We start from the raw sequence: 27,094 nt of genomic DNA on the forward strand, positions 1-27,094 counted from the left end.
CTTGGATTAAGTTGACTTCAGTTTCCTCAAACCAAATCTAAGAGTTTGAATTCATGACTTCTGCAAAAGATGGTTCTCTCTTTTCTCCCCATCTTCTCCCCCATTATCTCTGGTTTCAGATATAGTAATTATAACATAGCTTTTAGTTTGTAAATTTCTATTATGTAAGTCATTAAGTGTTTATATTTATTTCTTTGTTTTTATAGACTGAGGGAGCTGGACTTGCTACCTGCATTGAACTCTGTGTGAAAGCTCTTCGATTGGATTCTGCTGAAAACACTGAAGTAAAAATATCTATTTGCAAAACCATTTCATGCTTGTTGCCTGAAGATCTGGAGGTCAAGCGTGCTTGTCAATTGAGTGAATTTCTTCTAGAACCTACAGTGGATGCATACTATGCTGTTGAAATGTTGTATAACCAACCTGACCAGAAATATGATGAAGAGAATCTTCCAATACCAAATTCACTGCGCTGTGAGCTTTTACTTGTGTTAAAAACACAGTGGCCCTTTGATCCAGAGTTTTGGGACTGGAAAACTTTAAAACGACAGTGTCTTGCTTTAATGGGAGAGGAGGCATCTATTGTTTCTTCAATAGATGAACTAAATGACAGTGAAGTGTATGAAAAGGTAGAAGACTACCAAGGAGAGAGGAAAGAAACTTCCATGAATGGACTTTCTGGTTGTTTTGATGAAGCTACAAGCCTTCTTAAAGGCATACATGATGAGAAAGAAAAGAAGAAGGAAATTAAAAAATTAAGAGAAAGAGGATTTATATCAGCTAGGTTTAGAAATTGGCAAGCCTATATGCAGTATTGTGTTCTATGTGACAAAGAATTCCTTGGTCATAGAATAGTAAGACATGCACAGAAGCATTATAAAGATGGGGTTTACAGTTGCCCTATCTGTGCAAAAAACTTTAATTCTAAAGAAACTTTTGTTCCTCATGTTACTTTGCATGTCAAACAGTCTAGTAAAGAGAGATTGGCTGCTATGAAACCATTGAGGAGATTAGGAAGACCACCTAAAGTACCAGCCACCAATCAGAATCAAAAGACTGTTACTATAACCAAACAAGAGCAGCGACCCATAAAGAAGAACAGCCTTTATTCTGCTGATTTTATTCTGTTCAATGACAATGATGGCTCAGATGATGAAAATGATGACAAAGATAAATCTTATGAACCTGATGCAATTCCCATTCAAAAGCCAATACCTGTCAATGAATTCACTTGCCCTGTAGCTTTCTGTAAGAAGGGTTTTAAATACTTCAAAAATTTAATTGCTCATGTCAAGGCTCATAAAGATAATGAAGAAGCTAAACGTTTCCTTGAAATGCAAAGCAAAAAAGTTATTTGCCAGTATTGTCGGAGGCATTTTGTGAGTGTTACTCACCTCAATGATCATTTACAAATGCACTGTGGCAGTAAACCTTATATATGTATACAAATAAAATGTAAGGCAGGTTTTAACAGTTATGCAGAGCTTTTGACACACAGAAAAGAGCACCAAGTCTTTAGAGCAAAATGTATGTTTCCTAAGTGTGGCAGAATATTTTCAGAAGCTTATCTACTTTATGATCATGAAGCACAGCACTATAATACCTATACCTGCAAATTCACAAGTTGTGGGAAAGTTTATCGTTCTCAGACTGAGCTAGAAAAGCATTTGGATGATCACAATACTGAAAAAGTGCTGCCTCCTGAAAGCCAAAATAATACAGCTGATGAGTCAGTTCAGCTTTCAAAAGTGAATGAAAATACAGATGAAAATATAAAAAATGAGAAATCTGTGCTTCCTTTAGAAAGTAACACTAGTAACAACTTAGCAATAGATGGAAACAGGGCTTGGGATCAGAACAAAACCGAATCAGTTGTGACTGAGCAAGCCAAAATTTCTACCACTGAGTTTGGGCAGGCTGAAACACTGCTGTCTGATGGTTCAGAAAACCCCACCATCCCTTTTCTTTCAACAAATGAAGCAACTACATTAACCCACAGCATTAAAGTATCCCTCAGCCAAGGACTCCAGGATAATACTGTGAAGCAAGAAAAGTTGGCTGCGACAGGCTGTATGATGAACGTTAATAAATCTGTGGGTACACAATTATGTACAAATATTAAAGATGCTTGTAATGATTCTTGTCTTCCAGGTTTGCAGGAAAAAAAAGAGAGTAATAATTGCTTGAGTCAGGGTCAGCATGTTCAGAATATTTCAACAACTTCAGATACCCTTAAAATAGGTGATCTTGCACCTCAAAATTTAGAAAGACAAGTTAACAATCTGATGTCCTTTACCTTGCAAAATCAGGCAGTATTTCAAAACAATTTACCAATTTCCAAACTTGAATTTGAAGGAAATGCTAAAACTACATCTAATCTTTATAATTTACCACTTAAGACATTAGAAGGTATCACATTTGTTCCACAGCAACCGAATCTGAGTAGCCCTTTAGTGACTCCACCTGTTCCTCCACCTGGTCCTCCACCTGGTCCCCCACCTGTTCCCCCATCTGTTCCCCCACCTGTTCCTCCACCTCTTCCTCCACCTGTTGCCCCATCTGTTCCCCCACCTGTTCCCCAACCTGTCCCTCCACCAGTTCCAGTTCAGAAATTCTGCTGTCAGGTTGAAGGATGTACTCGATCTTACAATTCTTCACAAAGTATTGGGAAACACATGAAAACAGCACATCCTGACCAATATGCTGCCTTTAAAATGCAGCGTAAAAGCAAAGGAAGACAGAGATCCACCAATGTAAATATGCCAAATGATGGGAAGTGTGTATATTTTTTGCCGTCACAGGTGAACAGTTCCAGCAATACTGTTTTTACACCCCAGAACAAAACCAGTGTGAAACCTGCTTGTTCAACCCAGTTGCCACATGTTTCAACTTCTCTTTTTCCAACTCATTTAGAAAATTTATCAAACCCAATGTTGCCCTCAATGGAAAGTGTCATGAATGCAAATATGCCTTCTCTTGTTAAAAGTGAGCCAGGTGTTGTGTTATGTTCCCCAATGGAAAATTTGTCAAATGCAGCATTGCCATCACAATTGGAAGATATAGCAAAAACAGTTTTGCCATTGAATATTGACAGTGGTTCAGATCCTTTCCTTCCTTTACCTGCAGAAAGTAGTTCAATATCTCTTTTTCCTTCACCAGCAGATAATGGAACTAATTCAGTCTTTTCTCAACTGGAAAACAATACAAATCATTTCTCACAAATTGAAGGAAATACTAATTCTGCCTATATAAAGGAAGAAAATGCTCAAAATAGAGTTTTTTCTTCAGAAGTAAACACTACAAATAGCTTCAATGCCACTGTGACCCCTCAACAAGCAGCACCAGAAAAAAATAAAAAAGATCGTGCACGAGGTCCAAATGGTAAAGAAAGAAAACCAAAACATAATAAAAGGGCTAAATGGCCAGCAATAATTAGAGATGGTAAATTTATCTGTAGCAGGTGTTATAGGGTTTTTACTAATCCCAGATCTTTGGGTGGACATTTATCTAAACGGTCCTATTGTAAGCCATTAGAAGGATCAGAAATTTCGCAAGAAGCTTTGCAGAGTAACAGTCAGCAGCCCTCTCTTCTCGCCAACATGATACTCTCTACAAATGCAATAAATGTCCAACAACCACAACAACCTACCTTCAATTCAGAAACATGTTTTAAAGATCCATCATTTCTTCAGCTGCTTACATCTGAAAATAGATCATCAACATTTTTACAAAATACATTTCCTCGTTCTGGTGTACCTAATTTTAATACTACTGTGAATGAGGAAGGAAGTGAAATTATTAAACAAGCCTTGGAGACTGCTGGCATTACCAGTACCTTTGAGAATTCAGAGATTCTTTCACATATGGTTCCAGCAACTTGTGTCACTGATACTACTCAAGTAAATGCAGCAGTTATACCCAATCCTGATGTTTCTCCTTTATTGCAGACTGTCTGTCACCCAAATACTCTGCTAACAGACCAAAACAGGACACTAAGCACTAAAACTCCTTCTATAGATGACTGCAACAACTTACCAGTATTTCCACCAGATGAATTACTACTGAAGACAGTTGAAAATGGGTTATGCTCTGGTTCATTTCCCAGTTCTGTTGGATCTTCACAAAATTTTACCACTAATACTTCTCGTGCTTCAGTGATAAGTAGTCCCCAGAATGCAAGAGCTAGTCATTTAAATAAAAAGGGAAACTGTGCTTCTAAGAGAAAGAGGAAAGCTGCTCCAACATTACTTGAGAATAGTCCTCAAAACTTAGTAACAAATGATCTAACAGCAATGGGACTATTAGCAAAGAGCATTGAAGAAAATGCACAGATGCCAACTGATAATCTCCAGCCTCAGGCATTAGTGGAAAATCTCACACAAAAGTTAAATAACGTTGACAATCAGTTGTTTATGGCCAGTATCAAAGAAAACTTCAAAACAAATCTTGAGAACCATGCTGCATTAACTCCTTTAACAATAAAAACTGAAAATGGAGATTCCCAAATGATGGCTATGAATTCGTGCACTGCCTCAGTAAATTCCGACTTGCAAATTTCTGAAGACAGTGTCATACAGAACTTTGAAAAGACTCTTGAAATTATTAAAACTGCTATGAGTTCTCAAATACTAGAAGTTAAAAGTGAAATTCAAGATGTTATTGGAGCATCACAAAATTCACAGATCACTTATAGCACTCAGATCTCTTCTTCAGTAAATGTAATGCAGAATTCTAAAATGCCTGATATGTCTCAATTTTCATTGCACAGAGATGTGACTACTACAAATGACAACTCTCCTAAACCTGAAATGCCTCTTAAGGATGATTTTCAAGTATTAGAGATTTTGGAAGGCTTACAGAAATTAAAATTAGAAAATGATCTATCTATTCCTCTTTCTGATAAGGTTCCCCCATGTCTACCAGTAAATACATCTGCTGCTTTGACTTCCACACCTGTTAAAACAACCTCCAATACTGTAGTCATTCAGCAAACTTCTGAAATGGGAAACAACATTCAATTTAGTGATAAAGTTAATAAACCTTTTGTATGCCAAGACCCAGGCTGTAGCTACAGTGCTATGACAAAGGATGCCTTATTTAAACACTATGGTAAAATTCATCACTATACTGCAGAAATGGTTATGGAAATAAAGAAGCACCAACTCAAGTATGCTCCATTCAAATGTGTAGTAACTACCTGTCCAAAAACATTTACAAGAAATTCCAATCTCCGGGCACATTGTCAATTGGTACATCACTTCACAACAGAAGAAATGGTCAAATTAAAAATTAAAAGACCTTATGGAAAAAAATCTCAAAATGAAAATGTAGCAGCAGCCCCACAAGTTGTGGAAATAAAAAAACAAACAACTTCAACAGTAGAAAGTAAAAGTGAAGTACAGCCTCCCATAGAAGTTGAGACACAGAAAGAAATTGCCATAAATAATGTGGCAGTGACTGCAGAAGCACATCTTCTAGAAAAAAAAATTCCTGAAAAAACAGAAATTTCTCTGCCAACAAGTGCAGCTGCTCCAGAGCAGTGTGACTCACAATCTTGCAATAACATACAAACAAAAGGACGAAAAAATAGGAGGCATAAAAAAGAAAAGGAGGAGATAAAGCGCAAGAAACCAGAAACACAGTCCCCTGAGGTGCCAACAAGATACAGTCCCTATAGACCATATAGATGTGTGCATCAGGGTTGTTTTGCAGCTTTTACAATACAGCAAAACTTGATTCTTCATTACCAGGCTGTGCATAAATCAGATCTACCAGTATTCCCTGTGGAGATTGAAGAAGAAAGTGAGGCTTGTAAAGAAAGTGAAGAAACTGAAACTAAACACACTGTGAAAGAGTTTCGATGTCAGGTGAGTGACTGCTCTCGAATTTTTCAAGAGATTACTAGTTTGATACAGCACTACATGAAACTTCATGAGATGACTGCTGAAGAAATTGGAAGTATGCCTTCCTCTGTAGATTGTGGAAGATTTCCTTGTGATCAGTCCCATTGTAAATCTTTATTTACTACATGTTTGAACTATGTTCTTCATCTTGAGATGGACCATGGAATCAAGTTCAGACCCAAAAAAATGGAGGATGATGGTATATACAAATGTGACTGTGAAGGTTGTGACCGCATTTATGCAACTAGATCTAACCTGCTACGACATATTTTTAATAAGCATAATGACAAACATAAAGCTCACTTAATTAGGCCAAGAAGACTTACACCTGGTCAGGAAAACATATCAAGTAAAGCAAATCAGGAGAAGTCAAGACCTAAACATCGGGGAGTAAAGCATAACAGGTCTGGGAAAGAGGGAAGCAAATCTAAAAGCAAACGAAAGAAAAATGTTATTTCAGAAAATAAAAATTCAAAAACTGAGCAGGTGGAAGAAAATAAACCTTATTCTTTGAAACGTGGAAAGCATGTGTATTCTATAAAATCTAGGAATGATGCTTTATCAGAGTGTACAAGCAGATTTGTCACACAATATCCATGTATGATAAAAGGATGTACATCAGTTGTGACAAGTGAGAACAATATAATTAGACATTATAAATGCCACAAGTTATCAAAATCATTTACTTCACAACACCGTGATCTTCTCATTGTCTTCAAACAATGTTGTCCCTCCCAAGTAAAAGATACTTCTTCTGAACAAGAAGTTGATAAAAAAAGTGATATGAAAGAATCTGATGCGTGTATATCAGAGAGCAGTAATGACTCAAGTACAACAACAGTACCACAAAGTGAGGTTGAAAAAGATGAAATGGATGAACTAACAGAATTGTTTATTACGAAACTGATTAATGAAGACAGCACAACTGTAGAGAACCAAGAAGATAACTCAGCTTCATGTGTAAATAATGAGGTTCAGGAAAATACCACCTGCCAATCTGAAAAACAACAGTCAAATAATTTAAAGAGAGCAAATAAAGAAAAAACCGTCTCACAAAACAAAAAGAAAAAAATTGAAAAATCTGAAGAACTTTTGGCAGTTGAAGTAAGTAGCATGCATAAAGAAGAAGAAACAGCAGTTGCAATTCAGACCACAGAAGAACAGCCTACAACTTTTGACTGGAGTTCATTTAAACCAATGGGATTTGAAGTATCATTTCTCAAGTTTCTTGAGGAATCTGCAGTGAAGCAAAAGAAAAATGCTGACAAGGATCATCAAAACCATAATGGAGCTAAAAAAGGCAGCTCTCACTCAAACACAAAAAAATCCACTGACAAGACTTCTTTGGCAAGTGGTGATCACATATGGACATGTTCTGAAAGTGAGACTTTTGTCCAGTTTGCCAATCCATCACAACTTCAGTGCAGTGAAAATGTAAAAATTGTTTTAGACAAGACTCTTAAAGATTGCACTGAGCTTGTGTTAAAGCAGCTTCAGGAAATGAAACCCACTGTCAGTCTGAAAAAACTTGAAGTACATTCAAATGATACAGATGTTTCAGTCACAAAAGAAATAAGTAGGGGTAATGACAATGGAGAATTGCAGTAGTGATAACTACTATGTGCTGAATACAACATACATAATTTTATTTTGAATAGGAAGCCATCAAGCATGCTAGTAATTGTGAAATTTTTTTAGTTGTTTTTTTGTTGTTTGTTGTTGTTGTCGTCGTCGTCGTTGTTGTTGATGTGAATTAACCTGGAAAAAAAAAAAATCATGACATTAGTCATGTAAAATTCTTTGGTTTTATCCCTATGGGACTTGAGGAACATAATCATTGCTTCAGTTTTTGTAAATAGTTGAGCTAAACCTCAAATTTCTATCAAAACAAAACAAGGCTGTCCTTTCCATGAATTAAATCTTTGTGAATTGTCTGTGATTGGTATCTTTCACCAGGTCACTGCTCATGTATAACAGTACTCTTTATTTGTAGATACCTTTTTTGTATATATTTATTATTGTAAATCATTTGCTGCCACCAGCAGTCTGTAAGTCTAAACTATTAAATGACACATTTATATTCGGAATTTTAATTTGTAACTAAGTGATCAAGTTTTTAAAATTGTCTGATTGTTTTAAATTAAGAACTTTTTGAACAAAAGCTAGAAAATCTGCCATATCCAGTTTATTTTGCATATAGCATTTATTCACCAGAGGAATTTGATGAAATCACATTTCATTGGGTAAACACATTATATTGACAACACTCATATTTGTAAATTTGCCATCCAGTATCTTATTGGATGGATGACATTCATGTGTAATTAATTCAAATTCTTTTAACAATTTCTTAAAGCTACACTTTTTTTTCCTCAGTGCTTCTATTTGGACGTTAGAGTTAAATACAATGGAAATGTGAATAAAGAATTTACATCAGAGATTTTTAAACAATTGGTATTAAAAGATCCATTGTGAATGTGATAGAAAATTTAGTAGTGTGGAGCAGTGTATATATTTATGAGGTGGTAAATTGTGAAGTAGCCCAGTATTGCCTTAAATAAAATCACATTTCATTTCTTGTTTTATACATGTTATCTTATAAAAGGTTTTTTTTAATTTTCTGAATTTACAAATTGGTGTATAGCTTTAAAATTTATAATCTCCTATGGGAAGATATTTTTCAGACATTTTTATATACCTTAAAATAGGTAAAATAAAAATAAATCCATCTTGAATCTGTAAAATGTAAGAGTCCTTAACATTTAAAATAATGTTTAAAAAAATTTCCTGTAACAGAAATAGAATGCTGTGATTTTACAATTTAAATTCTTACATTCTATGATCTGTCTATTTTTCTACCATATTCACAGGGTTTTGTTGGGTTTTTTTTTCTCCTTTTAGAGTAGGCCTCAAAAGCAGTATTAATTATAACTTTTGGTTTTAATGAATAACAGTATTCATTTACCATTTAACTTAGCTTTGCATTATGTTCATGGTATTGTTTTAAAATAATTTGTACCCACAGGTACAAGATAAAAATGATTTTAAAATATTTTATTGATTTCACTTTTGCTCTAAAGTCAATTGGGATTTAAAAAAAAAAAAACTTTATTTTCTTGTAAAGCCAGTTTCCATTATTTGAAATTGCACTTCTCTTTGTCATAAATAAGATTGATTTCTGTTAGACTGTCTTATGACAGATTAACTTAATAGTCATATCATTAGCTAGGATATTCTGATGATATGAAGGTATCATCCTCTTTGTATCATAACATTCACAAACAAAAAGCACATTAAACATCAACTAGATAGTATTCTGAGCAATCATGATCAACCAGTGAATAGTTTTCTTTTTAAAACTTTTAAAGGACATTTTATCTTTAAAGTACTGTTTTATTTTTATGAAACTGGGACATATTGAACAGTTCATTTGTCTCCTTTAAGTTCATTTCTGGAATGCATAAATGTGACAAATTAAAATTCTTACATGTTGGTAAAGTTATTTATTAAATCATAATTTTTCTTTTATGAATGATTAAAACATGGTGTGTTTTAGATTAGCAATAGTTTTAGGTAGCTTTGAATAATTTTAATATTAAAATTTTGTTAACTGGATTTTTTCATACAGTTTTCTTAGAAGTTTGCCAAGTCTTTGACAACAGGAAATTCTGTCTAAATGGCTCTATATAGTGCCTAGCACAGCATCATGTGCAAGTAAGTGCTTAATAAATTATTTTTTATAAATATATCATGGTGATGGCCCTAAATTATACGATTAAGGTACCTAAGTTCTTCTCCCCCTCCCCCCGCCATAAAATTAGGTTAGGAAAATTGACTAAAATTGCTGTTAACTAACTATAAAGCTATATATGCTACATACATGTAAGAGTTTAATGCCAGTTACTAAATGTAATAAAATGAGACAATATTCTAAAATATAATTGGGGGATCAAAATCTGTTTCTTAGTAAAAGACATTTCCTCATGCATATTCTAAATGTTATTTTACTACATCTTAGTTTTTCCAAATATAATGATCTTGGAAATATATAAATGGGAAATCATGCCATTCATCACCAGTATGCATTGTCATAAGTTTTAGTAATTTTAAGCAATATTTTCATAGCATTAAACCTTGTTATTTTAAAATATAAGGGACAGAATAAAATAGACTTGGAATAAACAACACTTGGATTATCCTATATTTTTATTAGAGGAGTAGGATATCCAATCTCATTGGGGAAATAGCAACAGATTTCAGTTATGCCATTTGCATAGAGGTTTACTCTCCCAGTTTATGGACAGTTTTAAAAATAAGCACTGTTTATATAAAAAGGAAAAGAATTTAGTTGAGAAAAGTGAAATGTGATTGATGAGCTAGTTTTTTGCACGGAATATCAAACTTTTTCTAAGCAGAATATTCTCATTTAACTTTCAGTGCCATATTGAATTGCTCATTATATCTATTAGAGAAAAGCACTTAAAAATTATATCATTAGTTGTCGGGTCAACTCATAGTTTCCTAGGATTTGAATTGTGTCTTTTGAGTTATGTTAGTTTTTACCAACTCTTACATTGTAGCCTAAGCCTTTCAATTTTTTTCCTTTTAAAAATCAACTCAGTAAAAATTTTAATTTAATAATTGTGAATACATTTTGACATTTATAAGTAATATTATAAAATAGGAAAGGATCTTTAAAAAGGAACAACTAAAGGATTGCAGTTTCTCTAGATGCATGTTTTACCTCACTTGTGTACTTGCTTTAAGGATTGTTCTTTCTCTCTGTCAGGGAAGACATTATATTTTTATTTACTAATGTCTTACTAGGCTAAAACCCTAAGAAATTTCTGATTTAATAATCCCTTTAACAACATTTGAATTACCACCACCAAGATCAAGAAAGCAGGAGAAGGAGGGATTCAGAATGACAGGATTTTTAAATATGTAGGTACTGTAGAATTTACTATAAAGAAATTATTTGTAAAACTTTTTAGGGAGAAAATATAGAGGTTATGAAATATTAAAATTCTATATATAGATTTTTTTGCTTTCTGTGGATTGTACTTCTACCCCACCCACCCACTGAGAATTTGTGAATTCTCAGTTAATTTAAAGATAGATATGGAAACAACAAAGGCTCTTTAGAAACTACACAGAAGGGTATAAATTTCTTTATACTTTCTCTGTAATGATTAGTTCTGAACACAACATAGTCACATATTTTTACTGATGCTTTCACTGTAAAAAAAAAAAAGGGGGGGGTGAGGGAGAGAGTGGAGGAGGGAGGTACAAATTGATATTAAGTAAACCTTCATACCCTTGTCCAGTTTTGCCCTTGACAACCTTCATTAATCTTTAAGGGCTTCACTCCATTATTATTAAAGAAGAGTGACAAGCCTAAGTGGATTTGCTTTTTAAAAAAAATTTTTTTCCTCCCCAACTCATTCTTAGCATTCCTGAAAGTCCTACAAAGGACAAAAAAATTCTTCAAGGATGCTGTAATATTTGCTGGCTACATGTGTTAGTTACGAAGAAAGTTCAGGAAGGAATTGGTTTACAAATGCTTGTAATTTAATGTATATGTTTAAGATTTGCTTTACTTTTAAGTTTCAGACTTAGAATTTTATTACCCGAATTCTAAGGGAGAAAGCACCAGGCAGGTATTGTAACCCAACTCAATGCCTGGTTCTTCACAGAACTGGAAATGGATTTGGGGAATCTTAACAACATCCACAGCCACAGAAAGGTAGGAAGGAAACATGAGAAACAGGAATGATTAAGAATTATTTCTTTATTCCCTCTCCACAGTCTATGACAAGCAAATGAATGCTCCTCTGACCTTGTGTTTTTATAGCAACTTATATTTTCCAGACCAGATTTATAACATTACATATAGAGACTCACAACAGAACTCGAAAAGTAGGTTAGTTGAACAGATGTTACATCCGTTTCAAAGATGATGGATATTGATTGATCAGATGACTTACCAGGCATGTGGCAAGCCAGTGAAATAGGAAAATAAAACCATATCTCTTAACAGTATTTTCATATATCCTGCTGTTCTGTAATATGAATTGTTGACAGCAGAAAAGTATAAACTATGTAGAAAAAATTTCTACATTTTTCATCTCAGGTATAACCATGGGAATGGGAGGGTGGGAAGCCACTAAATGCATGCATAAATGCAATATACCTCGTATGACCTAAATTCTTAACGTGAAATAATACTGAATTAGCAAAATAAACCCATATGCAGTTCTGGATCAAAGACAACAAAGCAGTATGTATAATTATAGAGTGGGTTTTTTAATAATAGGATTAATTTCTCAGAGTAAAATGAGAAAACTGCCAATTCTGGTACCTTCCTACTGCCCCCACAAAATAAAAGTACAGGTGACCTGAGCCCAATTTCCCATTAGTGAAAACAGACAAGCCCAAAGTAAGGGAGGACAAAGCTACTTCCCAACCTGAAGTGAAGCAAAGCACCAGTAACAGCCATCACTGTGTTTTGAATGGCTGTTGTGTAAGAATTTCAAATAAAAAATGTATAGTTTTGATAGACTACTGTGTGTGTGTGATTATGGGTCTTTGGAGTTTTTTGTTAATGTGGTTTTTTTCTGTATTTTTCTTGTACAATGTCAGCGTAACCCACTGCCATTGAAAGAAAGGGGGGGTTATTGGAAGCAGATAATTTGTTAGGATTTGTAAAGTCCATGAACTACCTGGTTCTTCAGGTCAAATTATTGCCACCCTCCCTTTTTAACTGATATGTTAATATTATCTATTAAAATCTGTCCTGATCCTAATCCTGTTTATCTGTTGAGGTGATGATGTGAATACTGTATTATCCTGTTTAATTTTTATTCTTAATGGGTTAAGGCAAGTACTTCATCAATTATCCTTAAATCTTTGTTTTGCATGGTTCAGGAATTCACTGTAACCGGAAGGCAAAGAAGAGGAATTGGATTCCTAGGAAAGGATTAGGAAGCTAGATTAGAGTCAACATTTCTTGTCCTAGTCTGGACGTATATTTGCTTTCAGGTTTATAACTTGGCCAGTGTACATTCAGAGTACCAACTTGAGTGCTTGCTGGATTCAGGTAACAAGTCCAAAATACTGTTTAAAAAATATTTGCATTATAATCAGACCCGAATGATCTGCCAGTTGATTTTGCTGAACTGCTGTTTTCTTTAGCATAAAGAGTGACTCATTTGGTAAGAGAGCAGAAGAATCTTCAGAAATGGTGATTTGCAAATAAAAATTATCGATAAAATATTTTAAGAATTTTAACATGATGAGGTAGAAAGAGAACTGTCTCTGTAGTTTGAATACAACTTTGCTATTTATTAGATGTGTGATGACCGGGTCACTTAACCACTTTATACTTCATTTCTTTATAAAATGAAAAGCTAATAAGCTGATGACTTCTAAAATCTCTTCTAATTCTTAGTCAAGATACTTCCATACTTTGATACAATATTTAGAACAATGGTAGACTAGATAGATAGATAAAGAGCACAGTGAAGCCTGGAAAGAGCTGCACGAGGACACCTGGGAAGCTAAAACCAAATCTGAATTTGGAACAAAACCAAGTCCCAAGTTTTTATTTTTATTTTTTTTTTGCCTGCAGTCATATTTTTATGAGACTTATACGTGATTTGTCCCCCTTCCTCCCCAAAAAGGAAATAAAGTTCCTTTTAAAACTGCAATCACTAAACATTAAATACCTACTTTGTCCCTACCCCCCAAAAAAAAATAAAATAACTGGAGATACGAAAGCCAATAGGAATACAAAAAAAAACTCTTTGCCCTCAAGGAGTTTACAGTCTAATGGAAGAGATGACATCCAATTAAATAAAGGAAACTATATGCAGATTTAAACTATGTAACAGTGGGAAGGCACTAGAATTAAGAGGGGTTAGGGAAGCCTTCCTATAAAAGGTGAGATTTTAGTTGGAACTTAAAGGATGCCAGAGAAGTCAGAGCAGAGGAGAGAAGCATTATGGTCTTAGCATATAATACGGAATATTAGAAATGGAATGAACCTTAAGATTATCTAATCTGATTCCCCCTTTCATAATTAAGGAAAAAGGCCAAAAGTGATCAAAGTAAAAAAAAAAAAAAAAAAAAAAGGGGGCCAAGTAGAACTGAACTCAGGACTTTCATGATTTCTTGTTAGAATTGTAGCTCTTTCGTTTTCTATTGATTGGATTTTATTGATGAAGAATCAGGTTTTTTTTGGCGTGGGGGAGGGGGATCCAACCTGTATGCTGAATTGATTTGATAATTTTTTTGTGTGGTGGTGCATACTGGGATGTGGCCACTAGGTGGCAAAATAATATTGAAAATAACACTTATCTAAATTGAACTGAGTTTATTTAATTACAGAGATTTTCACAAGTTCAAGGGATATGCACAATTCATTTTTAAAGCACTGGCTTGTTAGAATAACATAAGAGGCAAGAAGACATAGTAACATCAGCAATTGAAATATTAGCTTTGTGACCCTAGGCCAGTGTTAAACTCAGTACCCGAAGCAGCTCTCAGATTATAAATTGCAACAAAGGTACCAACTTGATTTGGTTTTTTTCCTCACCTGGACTTACCTAAATGAGTGAGATCATAGGCCCAGTCTGTTCTTTTTGTAATAAATTTGAACACATGTTTAGTTTCAAAAGTATTACCCCAAGAAAATTGAAGTCCAGTTTTTGGTCTGTTTTAAGGATGTAAAAAGCCAGTAATGAGTACATAGAATAGAGTGGCATTTTGTATAGGGTATATAGTAGTCAGTTTGTATCTTATCCTACTGAGTAAGGTAGATCGCTTACTTACCTAAACAGGATGGAAAGCTGAACAGAATCTAGTCTTGTATTCTGAAAATGCAAATATAGACTTTACACTCATAATGTAAAGCCACATAGGTAGTAAAGAGTTGGAATTTGAACTTCTCCAAATTCAGTCATCTTACTACTTTGCCATGTTGCCTCCCCATAGATTTGACCCAGTATTAATTTCTGCCCTTTGGAACCATGCAGAATAAATCTACATGATAACCCTTCAAATAGTAGCAATACATAATTATGTTGTCTTAAGTATTCTGTAACATAGATATTCAGGAGAGAAAGAAGAAACCATTTCATATAATTTGTCAATTGAGTCAAGTATTTATTAAGCACATAGTGTGTTCCAGACACTATGCTAAACATTAACGATGCAAAAAAGGCAAAAGATAGCCCATACTTTGAAGGAACTCATTGTAATGGGGGAATAAAATATAGACAACTAAGAACAGATAAGATACATCCAGGATAAATTGGTGATAAGAGAAAAAACTAGAATTAAGACTTCTTAGTGGGTAGAATTTTAGCTGGGAATTGATGCCAAGAAAGCTTAGAGACTTAAAGCAAGAGAGCTTAGAGAAGAGGGAAAGAATTCTGGAAACGGAAAGTTAAAGGAATAATCTTGAAGAGTGATAAAAGAAGCCAACAAGGTGTAAGAATATTGGAAAGATAGAAGAAGGCCAGATAAGCCTTTTCCATGCTAGATAATGAAGCTTTTTCCATGCTAGGTAATTTTATATTTGATCCAGGAGGCCACAGGGAAACACGAATTAATTGAATAGGAAATGGGTTATGCAAGTCAGACTTGTATTTTAGGAATCTTAGTTGAGACAGCTAGGTGGGAGGATGGCCTGAGGTAGAAAGAAACTTAAGACAGGAAAGTCAGAGACAGTTATTTCAATACATTACTTTGAGGGCCTGTATAAGAGTGGTATCAGTGTCAGATATTTTGAAAATAAAATTGGCGGGGCTTGGCAATTGAAAATATGTAGAGGTGAGAGGAGATGAGGATGACTCATAGGTTGCGGGGTTGGGTGACTGGGAATATAATGGTATCTTCAGAAATAAAAAATGGTAATATTTGGGAATGGGAAAAGACATATTTATGAACATGTTGATTTTAAGATATATATGGGACATCCAGTTCAAGATGTCCGTGTGGTTGGAAAAGTAAGGAGGTTAGGAAAGCTGTCAGGACTAGACAAGTAGATCTGAAAACCATCCATTGAAACTATAATGACATCCTTGGAAGCTGAAGAAATCAACAATGATGTAAAGAAAGAAGAGAAAGGGACCTAAATATATCCTTAGTCAGCAGTTACAACTTGAATGAAGATTCAGCAAAGGAAATAGAGAAAGCAACCAGCAAGGAGGGTGAACTGGAAGAAAGGAGTATCTTGGAAACCTAGAAAGAAAATAATATCAAGAAGAAAAAGGTGATCATCCAGAAAAGTTAAGAAGGATGAAGTCCATTTGATTTGACAATTTACAAATAAGTATGGAGAATGCACTTTCAGTTGAATAACAAGGTCAGAAAATGGATTATAATAGAGTTGAAAAGATGCATTGTGGCTAGCCTATTCAAGGAATTACCCTTTCCCCCACTCAACCCTCTCCACACATACACAAGAGTTATGGGGCGATTCCTAAGCAGAAATGGACAGATCAAGTGACTTATTTTAATATGGGGAACAATAAGCATTTGGTAGATAAAGAAGATATAGATTGAAATGAGTGGGAATAAGGGAGTAGTTTGGAGATAATGGAATGGAACAGGATCACTTGTGGGTGTAAAAATTGGACTTGATGTGGCAAAAGGAATACCTTTTCAAATGAAGAAGATAATGCTAAAAGATACCTGAACGATACAAGATAAGATGAGAAGATGAGTTTTTTCTTTTTTTAGTTAAAAGTGAGGGGATTCATCTGAGAAGAGAGCCATAGAAAGTATGAGAAAGGATTTTTAATAATTTGGGAAAAGTCACTATGGTGAATGAGATGGTTATTTAGTTATCATAAAAGGATTATCCACATGCTTTTATGATTTTCTTCAGCTCCATTCAAAAGCACATAAGAGAAGGCAGTAAGAGGTAGAAATAATTCAAGGTTGAGGATTGGCAATAGAATAAAGGGGCAGAGGTCAAGAGAGAAGAGAACAGTGTGGAGTTAATTGAAGTTGAGCCCAAGAAAGTCCTGAGGAATGGAAGGATTAAAGGTTAACAGTGAGGACAGATAATAGTTACAGTTGTAAAGCAGAGGGAGAAGTGAAATCACAACTCTGTGATCAGGTAAAAGGATTTGAGAGTTCATGAACATAGAAGGGGACATTTAAAGGCAGTGACAAGACCACAAATATATGACCATGTCTTGTCACTGATTTGAGGGCATAGGAAATGAGTAAATTGAGGAACTGGGACTTTGTTGAGCAGCAGAAGCTGTAGAAGTTGAAAGGCCTGAGCCTGAACTCAATGAACAGAGCAGAAATGAAAGAAAATGCCAGGCACTGTGCTCCAGTGCCTTACAAGTATTTCATTTGATACTAATAATCAGGAGAGGGGCTATTTTCTCATTTCTCAGTTAGAATATTGAGGCTAACACAGTAAGTAACTTATCCCAAGCTCAGACCAAATTTAAATTCAGGTCTTTCTGACTGCTCTATTCACTGTGTCATTAGCTGCCTCACAGAAGGGGAATGTTCTGGAAGTTGATAGTCTCTGGAGTTGTGATTGGGTAATAAGTATGAAGTGAGTGAACCTCAAAAGAGTAGAGGTTACTGAGTATTAGTGGTGGAGAAAAAGAGCCTGAAAGTGACAATGGCAGCAGGTATTTGAACTTTCACACTGCAGTCTGGGGATGTAAGCGAAAGTGTAGCTGGTGTTAGAAAGATTAGCCAAGAGAGGCTATAATATCAGGAGGGAACTGGATCTCAGAGATTACTGAGAGCACATTAGAAGTGGGAAGGGGGAAGTAGCTAAGACATTGGTGGGAAAGTGGATGCTAGATTGAAGGAAATGATAATAAGGGAACAGATAACTGAAAATGGAGAAAGCAGGTGATAATGGAAGGAATAGAGAGGGCATGATAAAGAGTTTGTTAATCGGTAGAGAATGCACTTAAGTATGAAGTTCATGTTCAGGATGGAGTCTTCTCATGATATTAGGCAGCAATGTGGAACTGGGATGGAAGAGTAGAGAAGTACCCATGTCAGACAGATTCGGGCAAATTATTTATGGAAGTGGCTCAATAGAGTGGTTTATTTCTACTTCTTCAGCATTGAATTTCAAATATTTGGGAATTTTCATAAATGGATGAAAGATTTAAGTACTGTCTTTCTTAAGAACTAAAAAAATCCACTAGATTTATATTACTGAGTTGAAGCTCCACTGCAAAGATTTTTTTTTTTTAAATGAGAATTATTAAAGAGCCTAGCTCCTCTTTACTTTGGTAGGCACTATCTTCCCTTGTGACTTGCTTAATCTGTAAGATTCATGTTATCAGGAAAAAGGATAAATTCAAATCTCCCATATTATATTCAGTCATATCCAACTCTTCATGACCTACACCATAGCACAATATCGTCCATGGGGCTTTCTTAAAACAATACTGAAGGAGTTTGTCATTTCCTTCTCCAGTGGATTAATACAAATAGATTAAGTGACTTGTCCAGGATCACACAGCTTGTAAGTGTCTGAGATTGAGTTTGGTTGCAAGTTTTCCTCATACCAAGCCTAGTGCTCCGCCCAGGAATCTATCCATTGAGGCACCCAGCTGCATTTCTCATGTTATGGTTCAGTGCTGAGCCTTTTGAGATCTGCTTGCTATTAGCTACTGTTCTCCTCCCCTTCCATTTAGCCTTTTTAATCTCCCTTTTGTATGTTATCTTTACTTGATTATAGTGTGTAAATATATGTGATTTACTATTATAAGTTTTCAGAATTAATAGTGAAAATTAGTCATCTGAGCTAATTCTGTTTTTGATGAACAGTTTGCCTAATTTTGAGCTAAAGTTTCTCAAATATAACCAATGTACAATTCAATTCTGAAAATTTAATTCATATACATTCCTGTTTTCAAGTAAGATGTGTCAGCTGTTGCGTACAATCTGTTGAGATTCACTACTAGCAAAGCTAAAAGGCCACAAGTTTACAAAATTGTTGGAAAGAGTGTGTGTATGAAGTTCGTGCCTTGAAAGCATTATTAATTAGAGGAAAGGGGAAAGAAGTTTTTTTTTTCCTCATTGGTGCAAAAGAAGATATTTTTGGTTCTATATAGTGGAAGACTAAGTCTACCTACTTTTAAACATCCACCTAACTATATTAAAAAATAACATTTCAGGCAACCAGTTATTTTGCATACACTTTCATTGACTTTATACATGATGAATTAAATTTTTTGTGGATTTAACCATCAATGTGGAAATCACTTGAAATACCATGTTTATACAGCAGTCTGTACTGAGTTGATTTTGTTCTCCATCTCCTTTTTCTTCCTTAATACAGCTTTTAATCTTTAAACAAAATTAATTTAATTGGGAACAATCTGTTCTAGCCAAAAGCTTAGTTTATTTGGATCTGTCTTTAATTTTCCACAAAAAGGCAAATCTCAAGTTACTGTATTTACACAGTTTAAAAAAAAAAATCAAACAAACGCCAATTTGATGAAAGCAACCTTGATAGTTCAGGGATTTAGTAGGGGTTTTTTGGTTTGTTTGTTTGGTCAGAGGAGATTGATGTTTATCAATTTAGTTAATGACATTTAAGGTTATGGAAATTGCATTGTTGATATAGCCAGTATTCTGGTTCTTTTGACTTTTCCCTAGCCTCTTTCCTGATGAGTGAAACTTAATGATGACCTTTCCTTAGGCAATATACTATAACTTCATCCTTTTAACAATGAACAGGTCAACTTAGTAGTTGGAATCCCAAAATCTTACTATATTCACTTACTGCCATTTCCCCAGCGACAATTTGATAACCTGATGAAATTCAGAAAGATAAAGACTGTTAGGAAATGTGGTATTAATTTTTTTCTGTAGTTGAAGTTTTTCTTTTTCTATTACTAGTTTCATTGTTAAGTTATCTTTCTTAATACTGAAAGTTCCATCTCCATAGCTAAAGAAGAAACTATTGCCTCATTCAGTGTATATGAGATAAAGGCAGAGAGAGAATGAGAACTACTATATATTAAGTATTTTTAAGTGGGAAAAGGTTAACAGATTAATACTAAAAATCTTGTGAATACAATTTAGAATTTCATGAGTTGAATTCTTAAATATCCCAATTTACAAGTCATATTTCTTTTAGGTGAGAAAATATAAAAAAAATAACATAACATTGACTTACATATTAATTACACAATACCTAAACTCATGTATAATTTTAGCAAGTTATAGTAAAATAATAATTTATATGTTACGACAGAATTTTACACTGTTGAAAAATTCATATTTTGAAATATTTTGGATGTTTTTACCAGGTATTCCATATTATAAAATACCTATTCAAAAGCAATAATTTCTCAGTTACTAAACAGTTTAATCATTCTTACTAATTTTTATGACTCTGATCAGTCTTAAAAACCCTGCAAATTATGAGAGTAATTGTGAGAAATTAGTGCAATCCTTAAGTGATATTATACATAAAAGGTATTAAAATATAAATATCAGATCTGAAATTGTCAACAAAACTGTGGTTCTTGATACAGATTATTGTAGCAAGAAAAAAAAATTGATTAAACCCCAGAAATTATACTATACAAGTCTTTTCAATAGTTTTCCATAATTTTCCATTTTCCCCATGCTGATAAATGCTTATTTACTATGATTTAGTAGAATCAATTTTGTGCATTAATTTTTGTCATATAAATAGCAAATCAATAGCTGTGATTTTAAAAAATGTTCAAAAGGGATCCTTAAAAAAAGGATATTTAATACAAGCTTCTGACAACTCTCTCCACTTAGCCAAATGGTTTTATCATTCCTTTGGCTTAAGATCAAATGGAACTATAGGTTGGATTTTAAGTTTTAATTATCATAAGGCTGCTTCTTCCACCATGTTGTTTTAGCTTTTGTAAAGCCCTGGTGATTGGCTCTTTGAATTTCTTATCCATTCATCTCTTAGAAAGACTTGTTAATTTTATGCTTCAGATGATCATTTAGAGAAACCCAACACCACCACCAATTGTACTAAAGCAACCCAACTGAATGGTACTGCCAGCACAGGAATCAGTCTAGGGCACGGTTTTTTCATTCAAAAAGTAATTCTTTAAAACTCTCTTTTGAAACAAATGTAAATGTGTTTAGGGTTTGTTTTTTGTTTTTTTAAGATACTTTGGTAAAGTTATAAGAGGATCAAATGGAACAGTATTAAGAACACAGTCCTGATGAGTTTTGGCTCCCCTTGATTCCCAGTCAGGGAGCCAAATGATGAGGTTCAGTGCAGGGCAGGGAGTTATGAGAACCCGCTTCTGACGATGCAGGTCCTTCATAAACTATGAACTCATATTTTATTATTAAGGAAGTTTATTATTAAAGATGTAGCAGAGAAATCCTCTAGCAGAAAAGGTTTCTAGCAGAGAAATCCTGACAGAGAGGTGAATAAGGTCTTGTTAGGAAAACAGGTGAGAAAGATAAAGTAGTATCGCTGAAAGAGAATGTCTTTCAGTGGGCAGAGAGTCCCTCACAGGAAGCTATGCCAAAGGAGGTCCCTTGGCCTGGCATGATTCCTGCTTTGATTGCAAAAAGCTGCAAAAGATTGAGCTGAGGGAAGCTTGTTTTATGGACAGCTCTTGGTGGGGGCTGGGAGCAGTTTGAGCTAGAAATCAGAATAGAGAATCTTGGGATTAAATGATGTCCTAGTCTAATTTTCAACTCAATAGAAAGTGGTAATCAGTAGTGAATGTTATCAATAAGGGTGGTGCTGGTCTCTCAGGATAAAGAATGAAGCTACTTATCCTGTTTCCCTCAGGCAGGTCTTTTACAGAGGCAAGAATTCAAGGAGACTATCTCCTTGAAGTTTCAGAGAGAGTTTTAGGGTCCCCGCCTTCAGTTTCAGTGTTCTCACATCATTTTCTCTTGAAAGCTATTTCCTAATAGGGTACATGTTTATTGCATGATATTTTAAAAAAATAAATATAATATTCACATATAACAAAGAATTTCTCTTTGAGAGCAGAAATTGTTTTCATTTTCATCTTTATATCTCCATGGCTAGCACAATGCATGCAACATAGGAGATACCTTGAAAATATTTGGTGATTAATTAATTAGCATATCAGGTTATAGCTAATTTGGCAAAACAAAATCCATTAGAATTATGATTTAGCCTATTACCCATAGTCAGTTCCTTCTGGAAACTGCTTCAGAAGTCATCTAATTCATTCAATCCTCTGCCCAATGGACAATAAATACTCAGTTTCTAATATATCCATGACCTCATCAAACTTTCAAAATAACACAATAACAGTAAAAAAAAATCCAGGTCTCTTGCATCCCATGTTCAGATTTTAGTCTTTTGCTGCTTGGGACCATAAGCAAAATCTTCTGTTCCAAAAATATGGCATTGCTGATGAATTCCCCTTCAAAAAAGGGGATGATTTTCACTACATAGATTATATGGTACTCTTGTCCTTGGCTTTCTGGCTAAAAACATGTGCTCCCATGCTACGCCAAGGCTGAGTCCAGTGATTTTCAGTACTACACAACTATTTCCTCCAATCTCTGAATATTTGTCTACTTAGGTTACTGTTATCATTTCTCCAAGGCTAGTATGTAGTTAAAGTCTAGAGGTTCTCATATACAGGGTCCTTGAGGCAGAACATAACCCCTACCTCAGTTTGTTCCACCTAGGGTGGGAAATGCAAAGGAAGCAAACCTGAGGTCTTATGAGCACTAACACTGCATGACTTTTAGGATATACAGTGCTTTTAGTATTGTCTTAATTTTAGGGCCACACTCGCTATAAAAGTTTCATGGCTAGGACCAACTTGGGGGAACGAAAGGTGCTGCTACCCTGATCATCTTGAAGCATATTGAAGAAGAGAATTACACTGAGAAATGGCTCATGTAAAGACCAGTGAGTGATCATTTCATGTTTTATGTTCCAGGGACCTGCCACATGCAGAACTAAATACCAAAATGGGTTTGGGCAATTGCTCCCAGTGTAAATATACACATACATATACATATACATATACATACATACATACATTCATACACACACACACACATCTTTTTTGCTTGGTAATTAAAAGACACCGTTAAGTGTCAGTTCTGTTTGATGGTTGCATAAGTTATACAAGACATAAAGAAATAGAAAATTTGAACCAAATGAAATACTTGCATTAAGTAAGTGATATCAGCATAGTAATAAGAGTGATAAAGACATTGTGTTTTTGTGGATTAGTGAGAAAGCTAAATAGCTTCATTGTACTCAGAACAGATGAGACCAAGGAAAATGTTTTTCTTGATTTCTTTTCATCCTTGAAACTGTTGGCCAGCCTGCTCATCTAGATACTCTGTCTTCCCTCAGTTTCCATGGCTTTTATCTCCTGGTTCTTATCTTTTAATTCTCTTCCTACATGTCTCACTTGTACTTTCCCTGATCTCCTTAGCTGAATCATCAATTTCAAGTTTCCTATATTATTGTGGTTGTCCCCTCAAGGACTGGACCTGGGTCTTCTTCCCCTCTCTCTTTCTCTCTATATCTAATCAATTTCCAGGCCTTGTTATTTCTACTCCAACATCTCTTCTCTCTGTCTCCTTATATCTCCCACACTAGTTCAAATCATCATCACCCCTCACTTAAGACCATTGAAATAGTATTCATCACCCTTCTCCATTTTTGCACAGGCTTGACCCTAATACTTTTAATGTCCTCAGATTTAAAGCTAGGAGTGTATTAAAGGTCATCTAATACAATTCACATCCTTCCCCGTATAAAGGAGGAGAAAACTAAAGCCCAGGGAGAATGTCCATCAACAAGTAGTAAGCATTTACTATGTGCCAGATATTACAGGCATATACAGAAGGAGGACGGAGAGGAAAGTTCCTGCTCTGAAAGAGCTCACATTCTAATAAAAGAGAGGACACAAATAACTAGATACACACAAAGGCTGTGTGTGTGTGTGTGTGTGTGTGTGTGTGTGTGTGTGTGTATGTGTGTATTCACCATAATCGGAAGTAATCTCAAAGGGATAGCACTAGGGGAAGAGAGAAGAAAGGACATAACCCTACCTCCCCCCCAAAAAAAAGGCCTGCAGAAAATAATGCTTCACAATTTTTAATTACCAACTAATATATAAAGCATTGTAAGACATATGATAACTATCCTTAAAACACCAAAATTTGAAACTAAGAACATATCACATTTGCCTTCAATTCCTTCAGATTACTTAGGGAAAAAAATCAAGCATTACTTATGTACAGATAAATAAGAATAAACAAAAACAGCAATCCAATTACCATATTTACAATTGAAGATATACTTTGCATATCCTTTTTTTCTCATGTCACAAAATAAAAGCATCTAATGTAAGATACTCTGGGTTGCCAATTTAAATCCTGCTTATAAAAGCATTCTGCAATTTTTTTTTTACTTCTCTTGCAAACCACTTCTTTCAAGTTTTTGAGGAATGCTTCTGGAACAATGAGAATTGTGTTTCTGGAGCAGATTAGGGACATCAATCTCATTGCATGTAACATAGTCAAAGTTATGACATTTACAATCTGAGGATTTAAAATTTTGAGCATATCGTTGAAGACAGCATTTCACAAAACTCTTAAATACTAAGTAGCCTAGTTCAACAATATTCAACACAATGCATAGACATGATGTGACTAACAAGAAATAAAGGAAGATTTTCTTCTCAGTGGGCTTGGAGATGAAGCAGTCCACAATATTGGGACAAGGCCTTACATCACATTTCACAAGATGAGGTATTCTAAATCCATTATACAACTTGTAAAACAAAACCAAAAAGCCAATTTCAAATCCAGTTTTGAAAACAAGACTGATGACATAAGTACACCACAGGCCCCCATCCATACTATCTGGACTAATATAAAATTTTTTCTTGTGCCTTTTTTCTCGGGCCTCACGGTAGGCCACATGCAAAGCAACAAGAAGAGAAGGAGTAGAGACCATGATCAGCTGCAGTGCCCAAAGTCTAACCTGGGAGATAGGGAAGAAGTAGTCAAAACAGACATTTTCACAACCAGGCTGCCTAATGTTGCATTGAAACTCCTTCTCTTCATCTTTCCAAACATGTTCTGCAGCTACCATGTAGACCAGCAAGCGAAATATGAATACAACAGCTAGCCAAATTCGACCAATTCCAGTTGAATATTTATTTACTCCACTTAGGAGGTCTCTGAGGAACATCCAACTCATGGTGTTTGATCAAGAAAGGCAAGATTTCTGTGAAAGAAAACAAATTCATTAAGATACATTTTTTCTCCCCTTTTATAAAGGACAAATATGAGGAAGAAAATTCTTTCAGTTATTATCCTTCAGAAATGGAGCAATTATTATCAAACTTTTAGAAAGTAATAATTGATGTCCTATCTTGCATCCAAGAATATGGCAGATGAGCCAATATTAGTGCCAGTATATAACCTTACTTATTCATTTGAATTTGGTTGATTGGTTTATTTCAAAGTTCATTTTTACCCTTGTACCAACAATAAGCAAAAATCCTACCTATTTACTGCCTAAAGAAAGGAATTTAATAGACATTAAGGTGATGCTAATTACCTGATATTTGCAGATTATTAACCTCAGATTTGTATGTACTTTATTGATCTGGTTGCTCAGAAGCCATAAAGAGGCTCAACAGTATTAAGAATTCTAGAGTTATTTTTTAAATCATTTTGAGTATTTAAAACAGTTATTACTTAGAAATTGGCATGGTATCTTACATTTTTAAATGTACTTACATGAATTTTCACATTTATCAATATAGTAAATTGTATCATAAATTTGTTGTGAATATTTTTAGCAGCTGGAAAATACAAAATAATAAGGTTATACACATATATTTTTGGTAATTTTTTCCTACTTGATGTTGATAGAATTACCTAGATTCATTCCCACACTTTCACCTGGTATTCTATTCCAATCTCATTATTATTCCCCTTACTGTACAACTATAATCAAAAACATTATATGCATAAGACATTTAGTTAGAACTAGGAGTACAATTTATAGCTGTGAAAGATAACAAATTTCTGTAGGCATTGATGTCATGCTTTTGTCTTCTCTAACACTATTTAGAACAACTAAATTCCATAAATTAATAATTCAAAAAATTTTATTCAGCACCCACTATGGATAGAGGTGAAAAAAAAAAAAAAAGACAGTATTCCTTCCCTCCCCCTCAAATAATTTATAATCTTACATAGATATAAAGCATAAATGTAGATACATAATTAGGCTAAGAAGAATGTAGTGGACAAAGTAAAAACTAAGATGAACTGTTGTGGAAGAATTTGATGAGGAAAAGACCACTTTAAGCTAAGGGTTATCAAGAAAGTATTTATGGAATAAGTTTTACATTGGTATATAATCTGTGACTTGTCATCAAAGTGCTAGATTGACTGTAGAACTCTTGACCCATAAAAGGAAAAAATTGAAGATTCTTTTTTTTTTTTCTTTGATTCCCACCTTCTTCAGGGAATTATATATGGTTCTCATAAATTAGTATTACTTTTAAGGCCCTTTCAAAAGAAGAGTAGCCAAAGTCACTAGAAAATTGGCCCCTTTTCTATGGACCTATTGAGTTGACACTACTTATATGACTAGTCACAAGCAGGGTTCAGCTTTATTCTTTTATATCACACCTTAATCTCTTGCTGTTCCTTGGCTTCAATTTTTGTTTGATCCAGAACTCCTCTTTCATTCTTCTACTAGTACTCCACTATGGCTGATTTACATCCCTATAACTACTAAATTGGCCTATTTTACCACTGCCACCTCTGAGACCATATGTAATTCTCTTCCTGGCTATATAGTATTTCTCTTCAGTTAACTATATAATCTACATACAACATCTTTTTGTGCTACATTTTATTTTTGATCCAATTCCATCTTTTGCCCTACAACCTTCTTTTTGACACAAAGGGATTTGAAAGAACTTTACCAATTTTCTCTTAGGCATATTCTCATAGAAAAGGATTTGAAGAAAGGTAAGGATTCAAAAGATATAAATGAGGAGAAGTATGGAGACACTCTCTATGGGAAGACATGGAAATAAGACATGATAAATTTAGAAGACATCTAATAGTACATTTTGAGTGAAACATAAGAGTGTATGATAGAGGAATGTAAAATAAAGCTAGAAAGATTGGTTGGAAAG

General features: G+C 34.5%; 2 protein-coding genes across 3 annotated transcripts in view; one reads left to right on the forward strand and one right to left on the reverse strand.

The window, feature by feature from the left end:
• Positions 1 to 12,464, forward strand: part of ZNF292 (zinc finger protein 292) — a 93,090-nt gene extending 80,626 nt beyond the window's left edge. The window contains exon 8 of the mRNA XM_051997361.1: positions 207 to 12,464. Coding sequence (XP_051853321.1) covers positions 207 to 7,511 — 7,305 coding nt within the window. The 3' untranslated portion in view covers positions 7,512 to 12,464. The remainder of the gene's footprint in view (positions 1 to 206) is intronic.
• Positions 7,570 to 25,221, reverse strand: GJB7 (gap junction protein beta 7). Of its 2 annotated transcripts, XM_051997363.1 has the most exons (2): positions 24,913 to 25,203; positions 7,570 to 7,661 (listed from the first exon to the last, which is right to left on the reverse strand). In XM_051997363.1, exons 1-2 carry the CDS (start codon positions 25,129 to 25,131, stop codon positions 7,578 to 7,580), a joined length of 303 nt encoding a protein of 100 aa, XP_051853323.1. In that variant the 5' UTR covers positions 25,132 to 25,203; the 3' UTR covers positions 7,570 to 7,577. The 2 variants fall into 2 exon arrangements, with proteins under 2 accessions (XP_051853323.1, XP_051853322.1); XM_051997362.1 differs by lacking the exon at positions 7,570 to 7,661 and having other exon boundaries at positions 24,006 to 25,221.
• Between the last annotated feature and the right edge of the window lie 1,873 nt (positions 25,222 to 27,094).

The sequence above is a fragment of the Antechinus flavipes genome, chromosome 4, assembly GCF_016432865.1.
Source record: "Antechinus flavipes isolate AdamAnt ecotype Samford, QLD, Australia chromosome 4, AdamAnt_v2, whole genome shotgun sequence".
Lineage (NCBI taxonomy): Eukaryota > Metazoa > Chordata > Mammalia > Dasyuromorphia > Dasyuridae > Antechinus > Antechinus flavipes.

Coding starts and splice junctions, on each gene's coding strand:
- GJB7 (XM_051997362.1), bottom strand. CDS start 25,131: ATGAGTTGGATGTTCCTCAGAGACCTCCTAAGTGGAGTAAATAAATAT.